The 16,525-nt window shown below is 45.6% G+C and overlaps 1 protein-coding gene across 11 annotated transcripts in view; it reads right to left on the bottom strand.

Moving 5' to 3' along the window:
* Nucleotides 1-2,277: 2,277 nt before the first annotated feature.
* ZNF438 (zinc finger protein 438) overlaps nt 2,278-16,525 on the bottom strand; it is a 190,663-nt gene continuing 176,415 nt past the window's right edge. For all 11 annotated transcript variants that reach the window (XM_045874249.3, XM_054507312.2, XM_064591891.1 and 8 more), the window contains 2 exons: nt 4,513-6,343; nt 2,278-3,176 (listed from right to left, as the gene is read on the bottom strand). In XM_045874249.3, coding sequence (XP_045730205.1) covers nt 2,576-3,176; nt 4,513-6,343 — 2,432 coding nt within the window. In that variant the 3' untranslated portion in view covers nt 2,278-2,575. The remainder of the gene's footprint in view (nt 3,177-4,512; nt 6,344-16,525) is intronic.

Consider the following 16,525-nt stretch of genomic DNA (forward strand, 5'->3'; position numbering starts at 1 on the left):
TGAGTTTTCATTTTTGAATTCTGGACCTGAAGCCTACCTGAGCTGTTTGAAATGGTCTTTCTATGGTGCAACATACCTCTTCTCCAAGGCTGGCCAGAAGCATAATGGGTATCAGCCCCTGGTTCCTACGAGGCCCAAGTGTGCCAGAAGTTTCCTTTGGGTCTCCTTGGCCCTTCACCACAGTGCCTTGAGGCAGGAGCATCCCTTCCATTCTACAGGTGAGGGGATGGAGCCTTGGACAGGTCACCGCTCACGGTCACATGGAGGGAGCAGCACATTTCTACACCTTCCCACCTTTGGGTCAAGGACGTAGGTTGGGACTGAGCCAGTAACACGCCTGTGCCCAAGGAAGGCTTATCAATGAAGACCCACTGGCTCATCAATCTGAGCTGTTCCGAGTCACTTTAGCTGGCGGACTCTCTTTTCTTCCTGGGCCCCCCCTCCCTACTATCAGTAGGAGTCCCTCTCCGTGCCTTTCTTGCTGAAGAAGGGCTACTCTCCAGAAGCCTCTTATCTTAGGTGGCACTGGGGCCATTCCTACTATGATGCGGGGGAGTGTTTCTAGAAGCTGAGAACTAGAACATTCTATTCCAAATGAACCCACACACATAGGCATCCAGTGAGGCCCCTCTGCACTGCACATCTCCTCTCCTAACAAGAGTTTTCTTAAAAATGAGTGCCGACCCCACCCCAAACCGAGGGTTCAGAGCCCTGATGAGACAGGGATCCAGCCAGGCACATCAGCATGAGCCGGTCACACCTCCCTACCTGGGCTGGTGCCCCATTCCTAAGTCTCTCCTTCTTTTTAGAGGCCGTCTATACCCTTAGTGTTGTGCCCTTGCTGTAAGAATCTGTGGTTAAACACTGGCTGTAGGCAGGTGTCTCCACAACCTCGGGGACTCAGACTTTCCTTTCCGTGCCGGGTGGGTGCCCCCTGCCCCCACACCTCTTCCTCATCCACATTCCAGACCCGCTCCTGTGCTTTAGCCAACTAGCCCGTTGCTACTTAGTACCTGAGGACCAAGGAGTCTATGGATTAGAGTTTTGATTCATGGTTTGAATTCAAGTAGGATTTTTGGTTGATCTCCTTTTTAAGTGTCTCCAGACCAATCTTCCCCAAACAAACTAGGTGCTGCACTGAATGGTAAAGCAGTTTCATTACTAACCCAGTTCTACAAGTATCAAACAGTGAAGGTCTGATAGGATCCCTTTTAAACTGGGTAGAGCGTGATCGATCAGTAAACCACGGCAAAATATTTCAGAGGTTTCCACCCTTACCCTCCTATTCTCAAATTTATAAAATGATTTGCAAAAAGGCAAGGATTGAGTTTTCCCTTTCTGGACAATTCGAGCCAAATCATGCTTATGAACACTTGCTTTTAAAACGAGACATTAAAAACAGATGACTTAAGACCCACTAGCTTATCAATTCCAATTCCGTTCCTCCTGCTTAGGCAACTTGCTGTAGCATGGAAAAATGGGCCGCGCTCTGGACAAACGGGGCAGGCCACATGAGCAGCACCTTTGCCCAAAGGCGGAAATTCCAGTTGGACGGCTGCTTACACTCCCCTGTTCTAAGAAAATGATTTTGCAGCCAAGGATGGCCCGGAGCTCCAAATGGCAACTTTTCTGATTCAAGGTCATAGCCCAGGAATTTAAGAGGCAATCATTTACTCTTGACTTTCAAAGTGAACCCTGGGCTTGAAAGACACAGTGGCATCGAAAGCTGATCAGCTAGCGACAACCCTGTGAAGTTCCTTGGGAGGGAGGGCGAGCCGTTCAGACACCTCGCCATCTGGACTGCACCACCTAGTGCACTTTCCAGATAGTAAATTTCCTGGCCTGAAAGACTATTTGGAAAGAACTTTTAACCAAAAAAGTGTTTTTTTATTAGCTGAAGTACTAAAAAAGTTTTGATTACTTTGATATGGAACACTACAGCTGTAAGACTTAACCAACATCTGATCTTCAAGGCAACGTACATTTAAGAAAATAGCAAAATTACAAAAAAAAATCTAAGTCCTGGAAACATGGATTTTCAATTACAGTAGACGCAAACCTTATTAAATGTACTGTTCTGTAGCCTCTCCTACTACACCAGCAAATCTGATAAATATCAACACTATACTACGCTGGAGACTGAACTGGTTTTGCCACCTGGAAACGTATCACATTTGTTGGTCTACTTAAACAGAAACCAGCTGAACAAAATGATATATGCACACACTCAGACACGCTGAAAACAGTATTTGAAGAACAGCCTCTCATTTTTTACAGTTCAATCTCCAAATTTTCATCTTTCTTTTTATTCTCAAGGTCTAGGACACTAACAATTGGTATACAGAATTTTGAAATAAAACTGCATGTGGCTAGAAAAATATACATCGAGGGCATATATATATATATGTATTTCATAAGAAAATAAAACTATGCACAAAATCACTTGTGCTCATTAATGCTGTTCCTAACTTGTTTGACTTTTATAATTAGGTACCACCCTAGGAACACAAAGCTTTGAGAGAAAGAGAAAGCAAGCAAGCAGCACTCTCCTTAACCCCCTTCCCACCCCAGTATTTCATTGTTCAGTTTTGCCAGAAAGTCCGATCACTCCCTGGTGGGAGAGGGTGTTTAAAATCGTCCACAGCTTGGGAGGGTCCTCACAGTTGTGTTGCTGCTCCCAGTGCAGGAGGAGTTCTTCCTTCCTTGGCAGGATCTGTGTGCACAAGACGCAGTTAAAGCCTGAATGGGACCGAAGTTGGGGGGCGTGGGGGCTGGGACCCGCCCCCGCCTCGCTGGGTCCTGCCTGGGCTCCTTCAGCCTTCCTGAGGATTTCCATATCCTTCTGGGGATGAAGGCAGAGCTGCCTTTTCAGTTTGGGAAATGCGGGGAACTCCTCATCAGGGGGGCCGTGCTTGTTAAGCAGCTTTCTTCTTTCAGGATGCTGTTTCCAGAAAGGAGCAGCGTGTTTCACCAGGTCCTCCTGAGTGCCTCTGCTTCCTGGTAGGATCTCCTCTTGCAGCCGGCCCTGAATTTCCTCTCCGTGGATGTAAAGTAAATGAAACTTGATTTCAGCCAAAGACTGAGCAGTGATCTGACAGCGGCCACATTTGATTTGCAACTTGACTTCATCTGCCTGGGTGAGGAGGAGGTCTTCTTCCAGGCTCGACTTGTTTGCCCTGAAAAGGGGGGAAAACAAGCCAATAGAAGATTTCACAAAAACCACAGACGGAGCTTTTCCTCTCGGACACTCGCCTTCAGGGACCCAAAACACCCCCGCTGAGGAGAAGTTCAGGGGGGCGGGGGAAACAGCACTCGGGGAAGCAGAAGCCACAGGTAACACCAGCCGTCACTCCTGCTTGAGACCACCCAGTTCTCAAGCCCGCAGCGTCCACTGAGGGAAGGGGTGTCTCCCATCCTGTCTCTCCCCAGGGGGGCTAACTACTCTTTGGTGACCAACGAGGTGTCATCAACTCAGGAGCCGGGTAGCAGCAAGTGAAGCATGGCAGGGACCCTGCTGGTTTGGCCACACTATTGCCCTTCCTCACTAACCTTGAGCACAGAAAGCAGTGTGCACATTGTACCTAAAAATCAAAATGTACCACAGGAGACTATGAAGAAGGGGTGGTTTCTTGAGGGAGGCCGCTATATGAGTTAATGAAAGGCACAGATGTCTGCAAGTGGACAGGAATGCCCGAAGAAAAGCAGAGAAACTATAGAAAAACCGGGAAGAAATAGGACGGGTGACCCTGACTTCAACGAATGTGACAGAGGAAGATACAACTGGATAAAGTATCTGGAACAATTAGGACAATTAAGAATGATGAGGGGCAGAGCGTCTAAAGTTAGACAATGTTGAATTTTCCTGGTGCGAATGAGAACGGATTTCAGGGAAACTCCCCCTGTCATCCGGTGGAAAGTGGGCAAACCGAGGGGCACTCCCTTGCATACCCACGGCTCGCAGACTGCTGGTTCCTAACACCCGAAGCCAGGACCCGCACAGGGGAGCAGTGACCCGGGAAACGTTAATCCAGCCTGACAGAAGAACTGGGCAAATGTAAAGGGTTGGGTCCGGGCACCTGAGGGTGTAGTCAGTGTGGGGCATGCAGAGTCCCCACCATGGGTCAGACTGTATTCTGGGGCAAAGGATGGTGTTTAGATATAAATTCTGTGGCCAAAAGTTTGGGGACAGTTACTTTGTAGAGAGCACCGGGAACTATGTGCAGCACTTTACTGCTTCTTATTTCAGATGCCAAAATCCTCCCTTACTCTGTTGTCCCCAGCAGACCTGGAACCTGCCTTACAGGGGTGAGAGTAATGAAACACCATCACTGCTCGGAAACCCAAGAGAAATGAGATGACTCCTTAGAGAACGAGGAGGAAGAGGCGGCTACCTTAGGAAATCTTCACTTGAGGGATGTTTCTACACAGTCACCTTTCTGAATATGACACCTCGCCCTCTTCTCCAAATCCCAAGCGCCCTCCCTGCCGGGCCTCCGTCCCATGAGCACTCACCTCTCCACGGATCCCTCCGGCCCTCGTGCGCTCAGGCCCCTGTTCTTCGGCAGGTCCCCTGGCGGCCGCTCCCCGGGGGAGGGCTCGGTGCTGATGACGACCCGGTGCACTTCTTTTAGATGGCCGAAGTAGACTCTGACGTGGCCGAACACCTTGGCGCAAAACTCGCAGCACACGAGTTTCCTGAGACGGTTCTCACCGTGCTGGAGTTTCATGTGCGTGCTCAGGCTGCCAGGCCGCACGTACGCCTTGCGACAGATCCGACAGCTGTACGGCCGTCTGTCCGTGTGTGTGTTCATGTGGTCTCGGAGATGCTGTTTGAATTGGAAGTGATGGTTGCAGACACGGCACCGGTGCCAAGGCTCCTTGACGCCCGGTAAGCCATTCCGCAGCGCGGAGCTGGGCTTCGCAGAGGCGCCGCCATCCTGCCTCCAGCCCAGATACTTGGGAGCGAGTGAATCATCAAACAGAACGTCCTGTGCCAGGCCGCCGGGCGTGTGGGGCTGGAACACACCTGCTGGAGAAGCCACGGGAGCCAGAGTGGGCACCACGATCACAGGCTTGGGCATAATGCTGCGGTATTTCTTCAGAGCCCCGGGTTTTTGGTCTCTGGGTTCTTGGGGATCGGTTTTCACTCTTTCTTTACTCTCTTTACACTTGTTAATGATACACTTCCTCCTTTTCCCCTGAAATGCCAACATTTCCTCCGGTACCTTTCGTTTTCGTACTCTTCTCTTCGCCGCCCCGCTGTTCAGTTTTGCTTTGTGGCTGAGATCCAGCCTGGTGGCGGGACAAAAAGCACTCTCGCAGGGACTCTGCTTTGACGACTGTGGTGCAGGTGTCTTGCCAACCATTTTGGTGGCTGCCTGAAAGCCTTCCGTGATGGAGAAGGTCTGATCACAGACGGCCCTGAGCCCAGGCAGAGAACCATCTGTGGTGGTAACCCCCGAGGGACCCTTGCACACCTCCGCTGTTCTCATTCTAGCGTACGGGAGGATTGGCAGTTTACCTTTGGGGACTGGAGAGATGAGCTGAACTGTGTTGCCAAAAACAGCTGGTGATAAAATGGTCATGGCTTTTGCAAGATCGACTTGTTCTTTCAGTTTTCCACCGGCAACGGAAGAAGGCTTACTGCAGGTTTTCCTGGTCGCCAAGTTCGCTTTCCCCGAAGTCCTTGCGAGGTCCTGCTTGGCAGAGGGCTCCTCTGGTGTGGATGGTGTCGGGGCGGCAGGAGGGCTCGGATCTCCATGGTCACTGGCCACCGGAGGTGGAGAGTCTCCGGGGCCACCTTGGTTGGCTGGTGGCGCTGAGCTGACGTCGGCTGGGGCTTGGGCTCGTGACGGCGCCTGCTCCAAGGGGCCGGCTTTGTGCGGGGCCTCGGGATGGTCAGGTGGGGTGGGGGACGTTTGGGTTTGGGCAGGAGGTATGCCACCGCCACTCTCAGAGGAACTCCGAACGGGTTTCTTTCTTGATCCTTTGTTATTTCTCGGGGGTTGGTATCGGGGAATAGGCAGTTTAAGGTTTTCAGGCAGCGGCAGTCTGGGCTTCTGGATTGGCTGAGCTGAGGTTACGTGTGGCAAGGCGACGAGAGAAAACGTCCCCTCCTGTCCAGCAACCTGCATCAGAGCATAATTTTGGGCGGGCACCCCCAGGGGCTTGGTGTTGCTGGAGGGTCCTGGATTCACCTGCTCGGGGAGTGACGGGGAATGGCAGGATAGCAGTCTGGACGTTAGGACTTTGGGCACGATTTTTGGCGCAATGGTCCTAAACTGACTCTTACTCTGCAAACCTTTCCCACTCTGAATCTTTCCAGAAGGGATGTGTGATTCGCCTGCAATGACAATACAATATAAAAAGTCACTCTTGTGTTGCTGTCCTACTGTGGAGAGTTTACTCACCTGCAGTGCACTCCCAGGCCCACCCCGGCCCTTCTGGGCGAAATCCTGTGTTCCTCAAGACCCAGCCTTAAAGTCTACTCCTGTCCACCTTCCCAGGGGCTGATTAGTCTCCGCTATGGTTCCAAGGCCCCCAGGATAACACTGACCATTTTCTGTAATAATTTATCTGTTTGTGAGTCCCCACCACTCAACACAGAGCTTCTCGAGAGCTGGCCTCTGTCTTTCCCAAACTGTTTTCCACAAGTTCACCTTCTCCATGTACCTAGTTCCGGTTCCTGATCTCCTTTCCTGACCTCCCACGCTGCAAAGACTCTCCTCTGGTATGTTCTGCTGTGTATTTCACTTATTTTAGGGACACGTCTTGTTTTCCCGATTAAGCTGTGAGAGGGGAAAGCCTATATTTAATCCATATCCATATGTCCCACTGTATCTTCAGTATGAAACAAGCGTTTCTTGTATCAAGCTCATTTCTCTCTCACTTTCAGGACACACCATTTGACCCACGAGCAGTGGGTTGTTTTGCACAGTGGAGGAAGGAATTCCAGACTGAATGCTAGCTTTGTTGCTATTTCCCACCTGACTTGTGAATTTCTTCTCACACCTTTCAAACTGTTTATGTGTGCTTTTGCAATTAAATCACAGCATTAAAAAGGCTGATGTGACACCTTAAAAAATGCTGAAGAAAAACAAAATGATACAAAATGATAAGATACGGAGACAACATAAAAAATGCATGAATCACATAAAAAGCACCTGCTGGGACACTAATAGGAATAATTTTAACTGATAACAGTAATACTTCCTACTCCTGGGATGTATTAGGTTAACGAAAGAGCAATTACAACTACTCTAAGAGAATAACTAAGGCAACATTTCAATGCACCGCTTCTAAGAACTGAATCATCTTTTTTATTCCCCCGAAACCTCAAGGTCATCAGGCCTGACTGTGGAAGAGCTCCCCTTTTCTAAGTGCCTCATTTTAGTCAAACTTCATTCCCACTCCCACTTTAGTCAAACTTCATACCCACGCCACTCTAGGGATTGGCTATGACAGTCCCACATCCCCTTTCTAAAACCTTCGGGGCCAGATGTATTTTGCGATTTATACTTTAAATTTTAGAAAAGTAATAAGATGCATAAACCACCTGTTATGGAAACATCCAGCAGGGTCTGCAGAGCACCCAAATTAAACCTCTTACCACTTCTGTAGTAAAACAGATGAGTATTCGCAAAACAGTGGGACAAAGGAAGATTTTTTAAAATTGTCTCACTTGGTTCAGGTATTGCCTCTGAATGAGTTTTGGTATCCAACTTTTGATAAGATTTTCTGTTTTCTGAGCTTTTGAGATTTCAGAGTTGTGGATAAAGGACCGAAGGGCTGCTCGGGGGATACCAAGGACACAAAGATGAATGGCACAGTTTCTGCCTTTGGAAGCTGACAATTAAAATATTTTTTAAATCAGCCTAGATTTTAAGGTCTACAGTTATCAAACCTAACAATTTTAACAGAAAGCTGTTTCTTTTGGCAAAAATGACACTCCTCACGTAAATAAGTAGGACAGTAGGAATAAGGGTGAAATGTATACTGACCAACTTGTTTTAGAAAGTAATCACTCTTTGGTGACGAAGAAGTATGTTAAAAACACATTTCACGTGGCAGCTTGCATTAGAGTAAGAAGAGAAAAGATGAGGACAACGTTCTGGAAAAACTCAGGCTGGGATAATTGTGTGATCTGCTGGGATCCTTTTTAGCTTTGTTTCCATGAAGTTCATGTGTAAATAAACAGGCCAATCACCTCACAACAGTCTCCCAAATGGGTCTGCCACATTGGCTTCTTCTTCCTACATACTTTGATTTATTTTCTGGTTCTATATTTATGGCTTTTAAATTTAAATGTCTTTCATTTTATGCCTTATCTTCTCCTTTTGTGGAAGAAGTACTGAAGTAAGTTGTAAAGAAATATGTTAAATCAGGATTGAATTTACAAAAAGCTTAATGTTATTGAGAGCTCTTGGTTGCTTGAAGACAAGGCTTATTAAATAATTACATTAGTGATAATAATGGTCTTGGCATCTACACAACAAATTGATTAGGGAGGAAGAGGAGAGAAAACATGGGGTCCTTTAGATCCACTTCATACTCTAACTAAGCACAGAAGAACTGGAAGAAAGGCTGCTTTGTCCCTCATCAGTCATAAATCCTCTTCAATAACATGTGACAATACTACATCACAGAACAAGGCACATTACCTCACTCATTTGCTCAAAACTGTCCAATGGCTCTTTATCTCAGAGCTGGAGCCAAAGTCCTTGCAATGGCGTGAAAGGCCTCATGCTATGCGGCTCCTGGGAACCTCTCTGACCGACTTCCTCCGTTGGCTACCCTCCAGTCACGGTGGCCTCTTTGCTCTTCCTTCCAGGTGCCACACACCTGCTTCCTTAGCCTCTGCACTTGCTGTGCTCACTGCCAGGACGCACCTCCTTCCTCCAGATAAATCCCCGGTACTTGCTGCAGCGTTTCCTTCAAGTCTGGTCAAATGGCTTCTTCCCAAGGAGCTCTTCTCTGACCACCTGAATTGAAACTACCCCCATTCTGAACTCCCTACCCCCTTTCCTATTGTAATTTTCTCTAGCACACTGGCTCCATCTCCCAGATTACATTATGGGCCACTGCCTTCCCTCACTGAAGTGGATCTCTTGAGGGCAGAGTCTGTCTCCAGGGTCTAGAAGAGTGTTGGGCATGTGGCAGAAATGTCATAATTATAATTATAATTACTTGTTGAAGTCGTAAGTGGTAATTAAGTGATTCACGGCTGAAATAAAGAATTTACAGATTCAGCTTAGAAAACTGTCTTAAAAAAAAAAAAGGAAGGGGGCCACAGTTTAAAAGCAAACTTTAACTTTTCCAGGTTTTTAAAATTAAAAAAGGAGAGGATCTATGTCCAGAAAAAAATTTTTTTTCAATTTAATTTCACTGCCAGAATAAGAAACTGGGTTAGCATCATGATAAAACCCTTTAATATAAAGGGGATCGGTGAGGCCCGCTGACTAACCATCTGAGGGAGTAAGAGAGAACAGTAAATTATGCTGCTCGGGAACAAGATAACACAGAGCAACAAGCAAGCTCTGAAGAAGAAACTGCTTTTGAAAAAAACAGACATCCACAGAGGGGCAAAGTGGGGAATGAAGAGAGAAGAAACAACTGGAAATGGAAAAACTGAACCTCAGAGGCAGAGAATGGTGATGTCAACATGAAGAAGACCAGAAATAACAAAGACCAGAAGGTACAGCTGAAGCAACAACCCGTGGTCAAGGTCACTTCAAAGCCTCTGAAGATTTAAGTTGGGAAGGGGCTTCCTATTTTTTATGACCAAGTGTAAGAAAGCAACCTTCTGACAGTGAAGGTTTCCAGAAATGAAACTAGATATACTTTAGAGAGCCATCCAAAAGGGAGCAAGCTAATTATGATGCATTTAAAGTTAATGTGCTTTGATTGATCTTCAAAAGTTTTTACGTTACAGTGGAAATAAAATCACACAGGAAGAACACCGTCATTCAAAGGAAAAGGAGGCCACTGTGATCTGGGAACAGAGGGAAGCTTTTGGCTCTGGCTGGGGTACGTGGCTGCCCCAGCGCGGGAGAACACTGAGCGGTGAGCAGCCCGGGCAGCCTGCAGCGACAGTTCAAGGTACCATGTATGACGTCTGCCAGACGGAGTCAACTCTCAAGTTTGCTGCAATTCAAAGAAGTGGATCTGGGGGTAGAACCATTGATAAGTTGTCTTCGTAATCAATAATTACAGGGTAATCACAAGAAATCTGTGGGGTGAAAGATAGGGCCTTACTGGATAAATGTAACCTTGTCATGCTGGCCTGGATCTATCAGGAAGTATGGACAAGGGTGAGGGTGTCCAGGAAGGTGGTGTTGGCATCCCTCTTCCCAGAACCATTAATGATGGAGCGACACGGAATGGGGTGATGCATTAGAAGAAATGTAAGGCAGGACAAGGTCCCCAAAGAGAAGAAAAGTAACCCCTAGGAATTACTTAAATATGTCCAGCAACAGGGACATCATAAAATAACCATCCAACCATCCAATGTAATGCTATGCAACAGTAAGATAGAAAGGTGAGCTAGACCGATCTGGAATATTCTCCAAGGCGTGAGATGTATAGTGTGCTATCACATGGATTAAAAAAAAATAGTGAGGGCGCCTGGGTGGCTCAGATGGTTAAGCGTCTGCCTTCCGCTCAGGTCATGATCTCAGGGTCCTGGGATCGAGTCCCGCATCAAGCTCCCTGCTCAGTGCAGAGCCTGCTTCTCCCTCTCCCTCTGCCGCTCCCTCTGCTTGTGCTCTTCTGTCTATCTCTCTGTCAAATAAATAAATAAAATCTTTTAAAAAAAAAAATAGTGAGGTACACACACACAAATATATTTCTGCTATGCACAGAATATCCCTGAAGGGAAGCAAAAGAAACTGGCCTCGATGGTGGCCTTTGGGTTGGGGGGCATGGGAAATGAAGCGGTCAGGATGGGACATATGCTTCTCTTCCACTGAACACTCCCTGTGCCCGGCACACAGGAGGTGCTCGCCAATATCTGTTGGATGAATGCAAGGAAAATGAGGTTTCCCTTCTGAATGTGTTTTTAAAACGGGTACCTTTGGGGATAAGTCACGGTGGGTAGGTATGTGTCTGCATAAATGAGTGTGTCTAGATTACATACAGACTGTCTGTTTTCTGTTTTCCTTGTCTTAAAAGAACAAGAATTGCTAACAATGAGGGAAGTAATCTGATAATTTGACAGGCCGTGCATAACTGTCCTCCAAAGTTAAACACTGAGAAGTACTAGAGCTCATTACTTCCCAAGGACAATGAGAGTCCTGAGAATTGTTCCCGCAAACCCTGGGTTCTTTAGGATAAAACAAGGCAATTTGCAATAAAGGTCAGTTATGCTAGAATAACTATAGGGTTTTGTTTGTTTGTTTGTTTTTTTAAGTAGTTTGAACAATAGGAGTCCGTAGAGAAGCTGAAAATGCCGTAAACTTTTTAAAACTCTAAAACATGAGGACGGCGTGACTGTAGGAAGTCTTTCTTGGCAATGCAGCCACAACAGTGGTTTGCTTCACACGCATTTACAAGGCCTCCCCAGATGGTGTGATCTAAAACCCCTCCCCTGTCACCTACTGAATTATAGATCTCAAAGAACTGTGCACTAAATAATGAGAAGTAGAAATTTCCAGTGACATTCATAATTTCTGGAAATCCTGCAAAATTTCCCATAACACAGTTAAAGAGACTCACAGGACTCTCAGGCACTAAACATGGACTTTTATTAACTGAAAACATAAAAGGCTCACTCAGTAAAATTAATTTTGTGCAATTATACAACGTGAAACTTAATATTAGGATTTTAAATATGGGCTGTTTTTACTACGTTAAGCGTATTAAAAATAACTATTTTGCAAAGTGACATTTACAGTTGGTGAAAAGTTGCTGGAACTATGGATTAGAGGAAAACATGGAGGTCTGGAGTCCTTATTATGGGCTGGGATCTGTGCTAGGTCTTTTCATTGAGCCCTCACACAAATGTTGCAAGTAACTTATTGTCCCCTTTTCACAGATTAAGAAAAATGAGACTTGAGGAAGTTAAGTAATTGCCAAAGTCCACGCCACGCAGATCCGTCCCACTCTGATTTGAAGCAGTGACCTTCCCCTCCTTCATTCTCCCCACAAAGGGGCTACATTATAAACAAAGTTGTCCTAATTAACTACAAGATATAATGCTATCTCTGAATTTTAAGGAGAGGAAAAAAAGGGAAACTTGAAATAGAAATGGCCTGTCATACCCCAAAACTTTGGTTACCATTAAATGAGACTTTCTGAAAGCCCACTCATTAAAGAGAATTCATGAAAAATTAATAGTCATTTGAAGGTTAAAGCAGATTTTTTAAAGTTGAACTTGCCCTTAACTATCCACAGGACTCTGACAAGTCCAATAAAGTTGCCAGATCCTACTTGTTTGGAGAAGGTACAATGTGTGTCTCCTCCTCCAACACCACCAAAGGACCGGTATGATAGGCGTCAGTTGCAGGCAGAGACAGCAGAGGGAAGAATGAGGGCTTGATGGTACTAAGTGCCAACATGAGAGCCAGCTTGATCACAGTCCCACAACAAGGCCTAGACAATACTAAGTAAGAGACAAGCACAAGGGCGGGTGATTCTGTAGATGGCTGTAATCATCAACTCCCTCATTTCCCCTGGCAGAACCAAGGCCTGCTCTGTGGCTTGAGTGAAGTTGGTTCCCCTCATCCCTTCGTTGGTTTGGGCACAGTTCCATTACCCCATCTGTTTGGGACCCCCAGGCCTTCTGCTGAGCATGGAGTAGGGAGCAGGCGGAGAGACGAGAGGCCCAGCTCTTGAAACGGGCTCCCCAGACCTAGGCTCAGAACACAAGTGCTGCCAGAGTCTTAGCCACAAAAGAGCCAAAACTTTCAGATGTTGTTTAGGTTTTAATTTTATTAAACTGAAAAACCCTATTTTTAATTTTATTTGCTGGCATCCCTGTTCTCCCTTTCCCTTGGCTTTCAAATGATAAATTCCAGCTGGGGTTCAAACTGTTTTCCAAGATGGTCTCTGGTTAAAACAAATATGGTAAAACCCTGGAGAAGTATGAGATAAAAGAAACAGCTCATAACACAAGGGAGCTCAACTTAATTTTGTTGAAAAACCTATAAACACATTGAGCCGTTGCCTACCCTCTCCCCAAGGCACCGCCCAGCCTCTGCAGCAACAGAATCAACAGGAATTTCTTCAGCACTGACTACAGACTACACTGTAGAATGTGCTGGCAAAAGGCACAGAGTTGTTTTGTGTCTAAGGACTCAGGATGCCAAATATCATTTCTAGTCCACTTATGTGGAGCACTAAGAGTCGTAGAGTCAGTACATCTAGGACCCAGATTTCAGGCAATCTGATACCATACAAAGGAAATAGGTACTTCCCCAATCGGGTATCTTGTATCCAGAGTCCAGTTTTGTTTGTTCTGCTTGCACACTTCCTGCTCTGCAGAGCCACACTCTCTGCTAACGCCTTCTCCTCCCCCCTACCCCGTAATAACACCCCCAGTGACAGCCAGGCACCCTCCCTGCAGCACAGGCCTGTGAGAGCTGTCCTGCCAGACCGTGAATTTATTGCCTCACTTAGCAAGAAAAGCAATGCTTGCTTTCTGAGCACCGGAGTTTCTTTACTTCCTAGCACTTATCAAATACTTTACATGCACTGTGTCATTGAATCGCCGCAAAAACCTGAGTTAGAAATTTCTGTTCAGGGGCTCCTGGGTGGTGCAGTTGGTTAAGCATCTGACTCTTGACTTCAGCTCAGGTCCTGATCTGCGTGGATATTTTCTCCCTCTGCCCTTTTCCCTGCTTGTGTGCACGTGTGTGCTTTCATTTGCTCTTCAATCAATCAATCAATCAATCTTAAAAAAAAATTACTGCTAAGTACTTTTTATAGATCAAGATTTCGAAGCTGGTTCAGTAACAGTGCTGGAACTCAAACCCTGGCCCAGTGGACATGCTGACTGAGCTATTACACATGGTGATGGCCTCTATCGTGGTCACCAGTGAAAACATGGGGTTTGGGGTTCAGACAGATGTGGTTTCAGCTCCTGGCTCTGTCTCGTGGCTTGGGAAAGTCACTCTCTGAGCCTAACTGTCCTCATTTATGAAATGGGCATAAGAGTATCTTGCTGCAAAGGTCACAGTCAGGATTAAATGGAAAAAGTACCCATGAAGGTGCCAGGATAGTGCCTACCACAGTTAGATGCTCAGCAGACATTAGTCTTTCACTTTCTCTTGACAAGAAGTATACGAAGTTCCTGACAGTTATTTCTGGTGGGAAGACCAAAAAATGCACAAATCTTGAATGCTAATCATATGGAAATAGTACCGAATCCTTGAACTTATGTTTCTTTTTTGAAAGGTAAATAAAGGAAAGAGGGAAGGAATGGCTATTATTTGTGAATAATGGTCCCAATAAAACTGTAAAGCATTTTTTCTTTCATGCTGCTCTTGGCTCTCCAGCCACCTCTTTGGCAGCTCGACCTTCCCCACATCTCATCTATCCTATCACCCCCTCTTCCTCCCTGCCCCCAAATTTTCCATCCCAGTTGACAAAGTGCTAATCAGATGAACAACTGTAGTGAATGGGAGTTAACATATGTGCATTTTAAAGAGCTGTTTTACTGGGACACTCTTCCCTGCTTTTGTTTATATTGAGTATAGATGCTAATTGTTGTTCTCAACCCTGGCCAGGAAGAAAGCCACTCCCCTAGTAGTAGACCTTTCAGGGGTGGGGCTGATGAGCCCAGGTCTCAGTGGCCCTGGGAGGGAAAGGGCCTAGAGCAGAACTAGGGATGCTGGGCCCAGCCCTGCAGGACCCTGAGAGCCATAGCCATGTGATTTTGCATTTCAGGAGAGAAAATATCTTCTCACAGAGGATAGGGACAGGTCAACTGCAGTTTTGAAAGCACTTTCTTGAAGATTTCAGTGTTTTGGTGACGGAATCATTAAGAAAAAAGTTTAAGACAGCTTAAGAAAAGATAGAAAGAAAAGGTGGGCACCGAAAGAGGAGCCCATAAAATTGAATAAATTAGACATGTAAATATATCAGGAAGCAAGAGGAAACAAGCATTCTTTATGGAAGAATTTAAAAGCCAATTACCTAAAACGTTAATGGCACTAAAAGGAAAACTAATACAACAGGGTTTGTTAAGTTCAAGTAACTAATCATTCTTTTTGGACCGCATAATTCATGTCCCAAATGAAAAGAAAATGTAAAAAGCTTTATCATTTAAAATACATTTTAATAATCCTCCATTTCAATGAATTTCTCCTTCATTTTAATTATCAGTCCTTATTTCTGGGAGGAATTTTTGATTTCAAGTGCTTCTGATGAAAAGCAGTTGAGAACTATATGAAATCTTTTAATTTTTAATACATTTAGAAAGATAAAGTTATTAATCTTTTTGGCCAAAAAAAATTATAACATACACAAGATTTTATTCATTATTACAAAACAGTCAATTTCGTATCTTCACCCAAATCTAAGAATGACTGGGTAGCATGAAAATGTAACTGAAAGCTTATGATCTATGGGGGACACAAAGCAAGACAAATAGAAACTTTTGAAATGCTTTATTAATCACATTCTCCCATTCTTCTTATTTTTTCTTTTTAAGAATTTATTTATTTACAGAGAGAGAGAGTGAGAGAACACAAGCGGGGGAACAGCAGAGGGAGAGGGAGAAGCAGGTTCCCGCTGGGCAGGGAGCCCAATGCGGGGCTCGATCCCAGAACCCTGGGATCATGACCTGAGCCGAAGGCAGTCACTTAACCAACTGAGCCACCCAGGCGCTCCATCTCCCATTCTTCTTCTTATTGTTAACATTAACTGGAATTAATTAAGATTCAGTTGGGTCACATAGTTGAAATTGACCTTGATAACAACTTCTTCCAGGTAAAGACATTTGATGTCCTACCCCTAGTAGCAAACATCTGTGCACACTGTCTTTCCAGGAGAATCCGGCATTTTCTGAGTCAGTTGGTTTTTCAACACAATGGATGGGCAAGGAAACATCTGCAGAAGAGCTTTCATAAGCCGCACGGATATCTCATGGCGAGAACTCTTCACCAACAAATTAAAAACGGGCCCCTTCTTTTTAATCTTATATTTTAATATCAGTTGGAACGGTTAAGTATCTGGGATGAGTAACAAGATGACAGTTGGTGAAGAAAACCTTTTCCTTAGTGGGATAAACAGAAAGATAAGGTTTCAACATGAGAATGTGCAGTCAGTTGGAACAATTAAACCAGGACACAGGGGTGCCTGGGTGGCTCAGTTGTTAAGCATCTGCCTTCGGCTCGGGTCATGATCCCCGGGTCCTGGGATCAAGCCCCACATCGGGCTCCCTGCTCGGCAGGAAGCCTGCTTCTCCCTCTCCCACTCCCCCTGCTTGTGTTCCCTCTCTCACTGTCTCTCTCTGTCAAATAAATAAATAAAATCTTTAAAAAAAAAAACAAACAACCAGGACACATGCAGAAGGCTCTTTGGTCAA

This window comes from Mirounga angustirostris, unplaced genomic scaffold (assembly GCF_029215605.1).
Source record: "Mirounga angustirostris isolate CCGP_5_RB_7025 unplaced genomic scaffold, mMirAng1.0.hap1 SCAF_5, whole genome shotgun sequence".
Lineage (NCBI taxonomy): Eukaryota > Metazoa > Chordata > Mammalia > Carnivora > Phocidae > Mirounga > Mirounga angustirostris.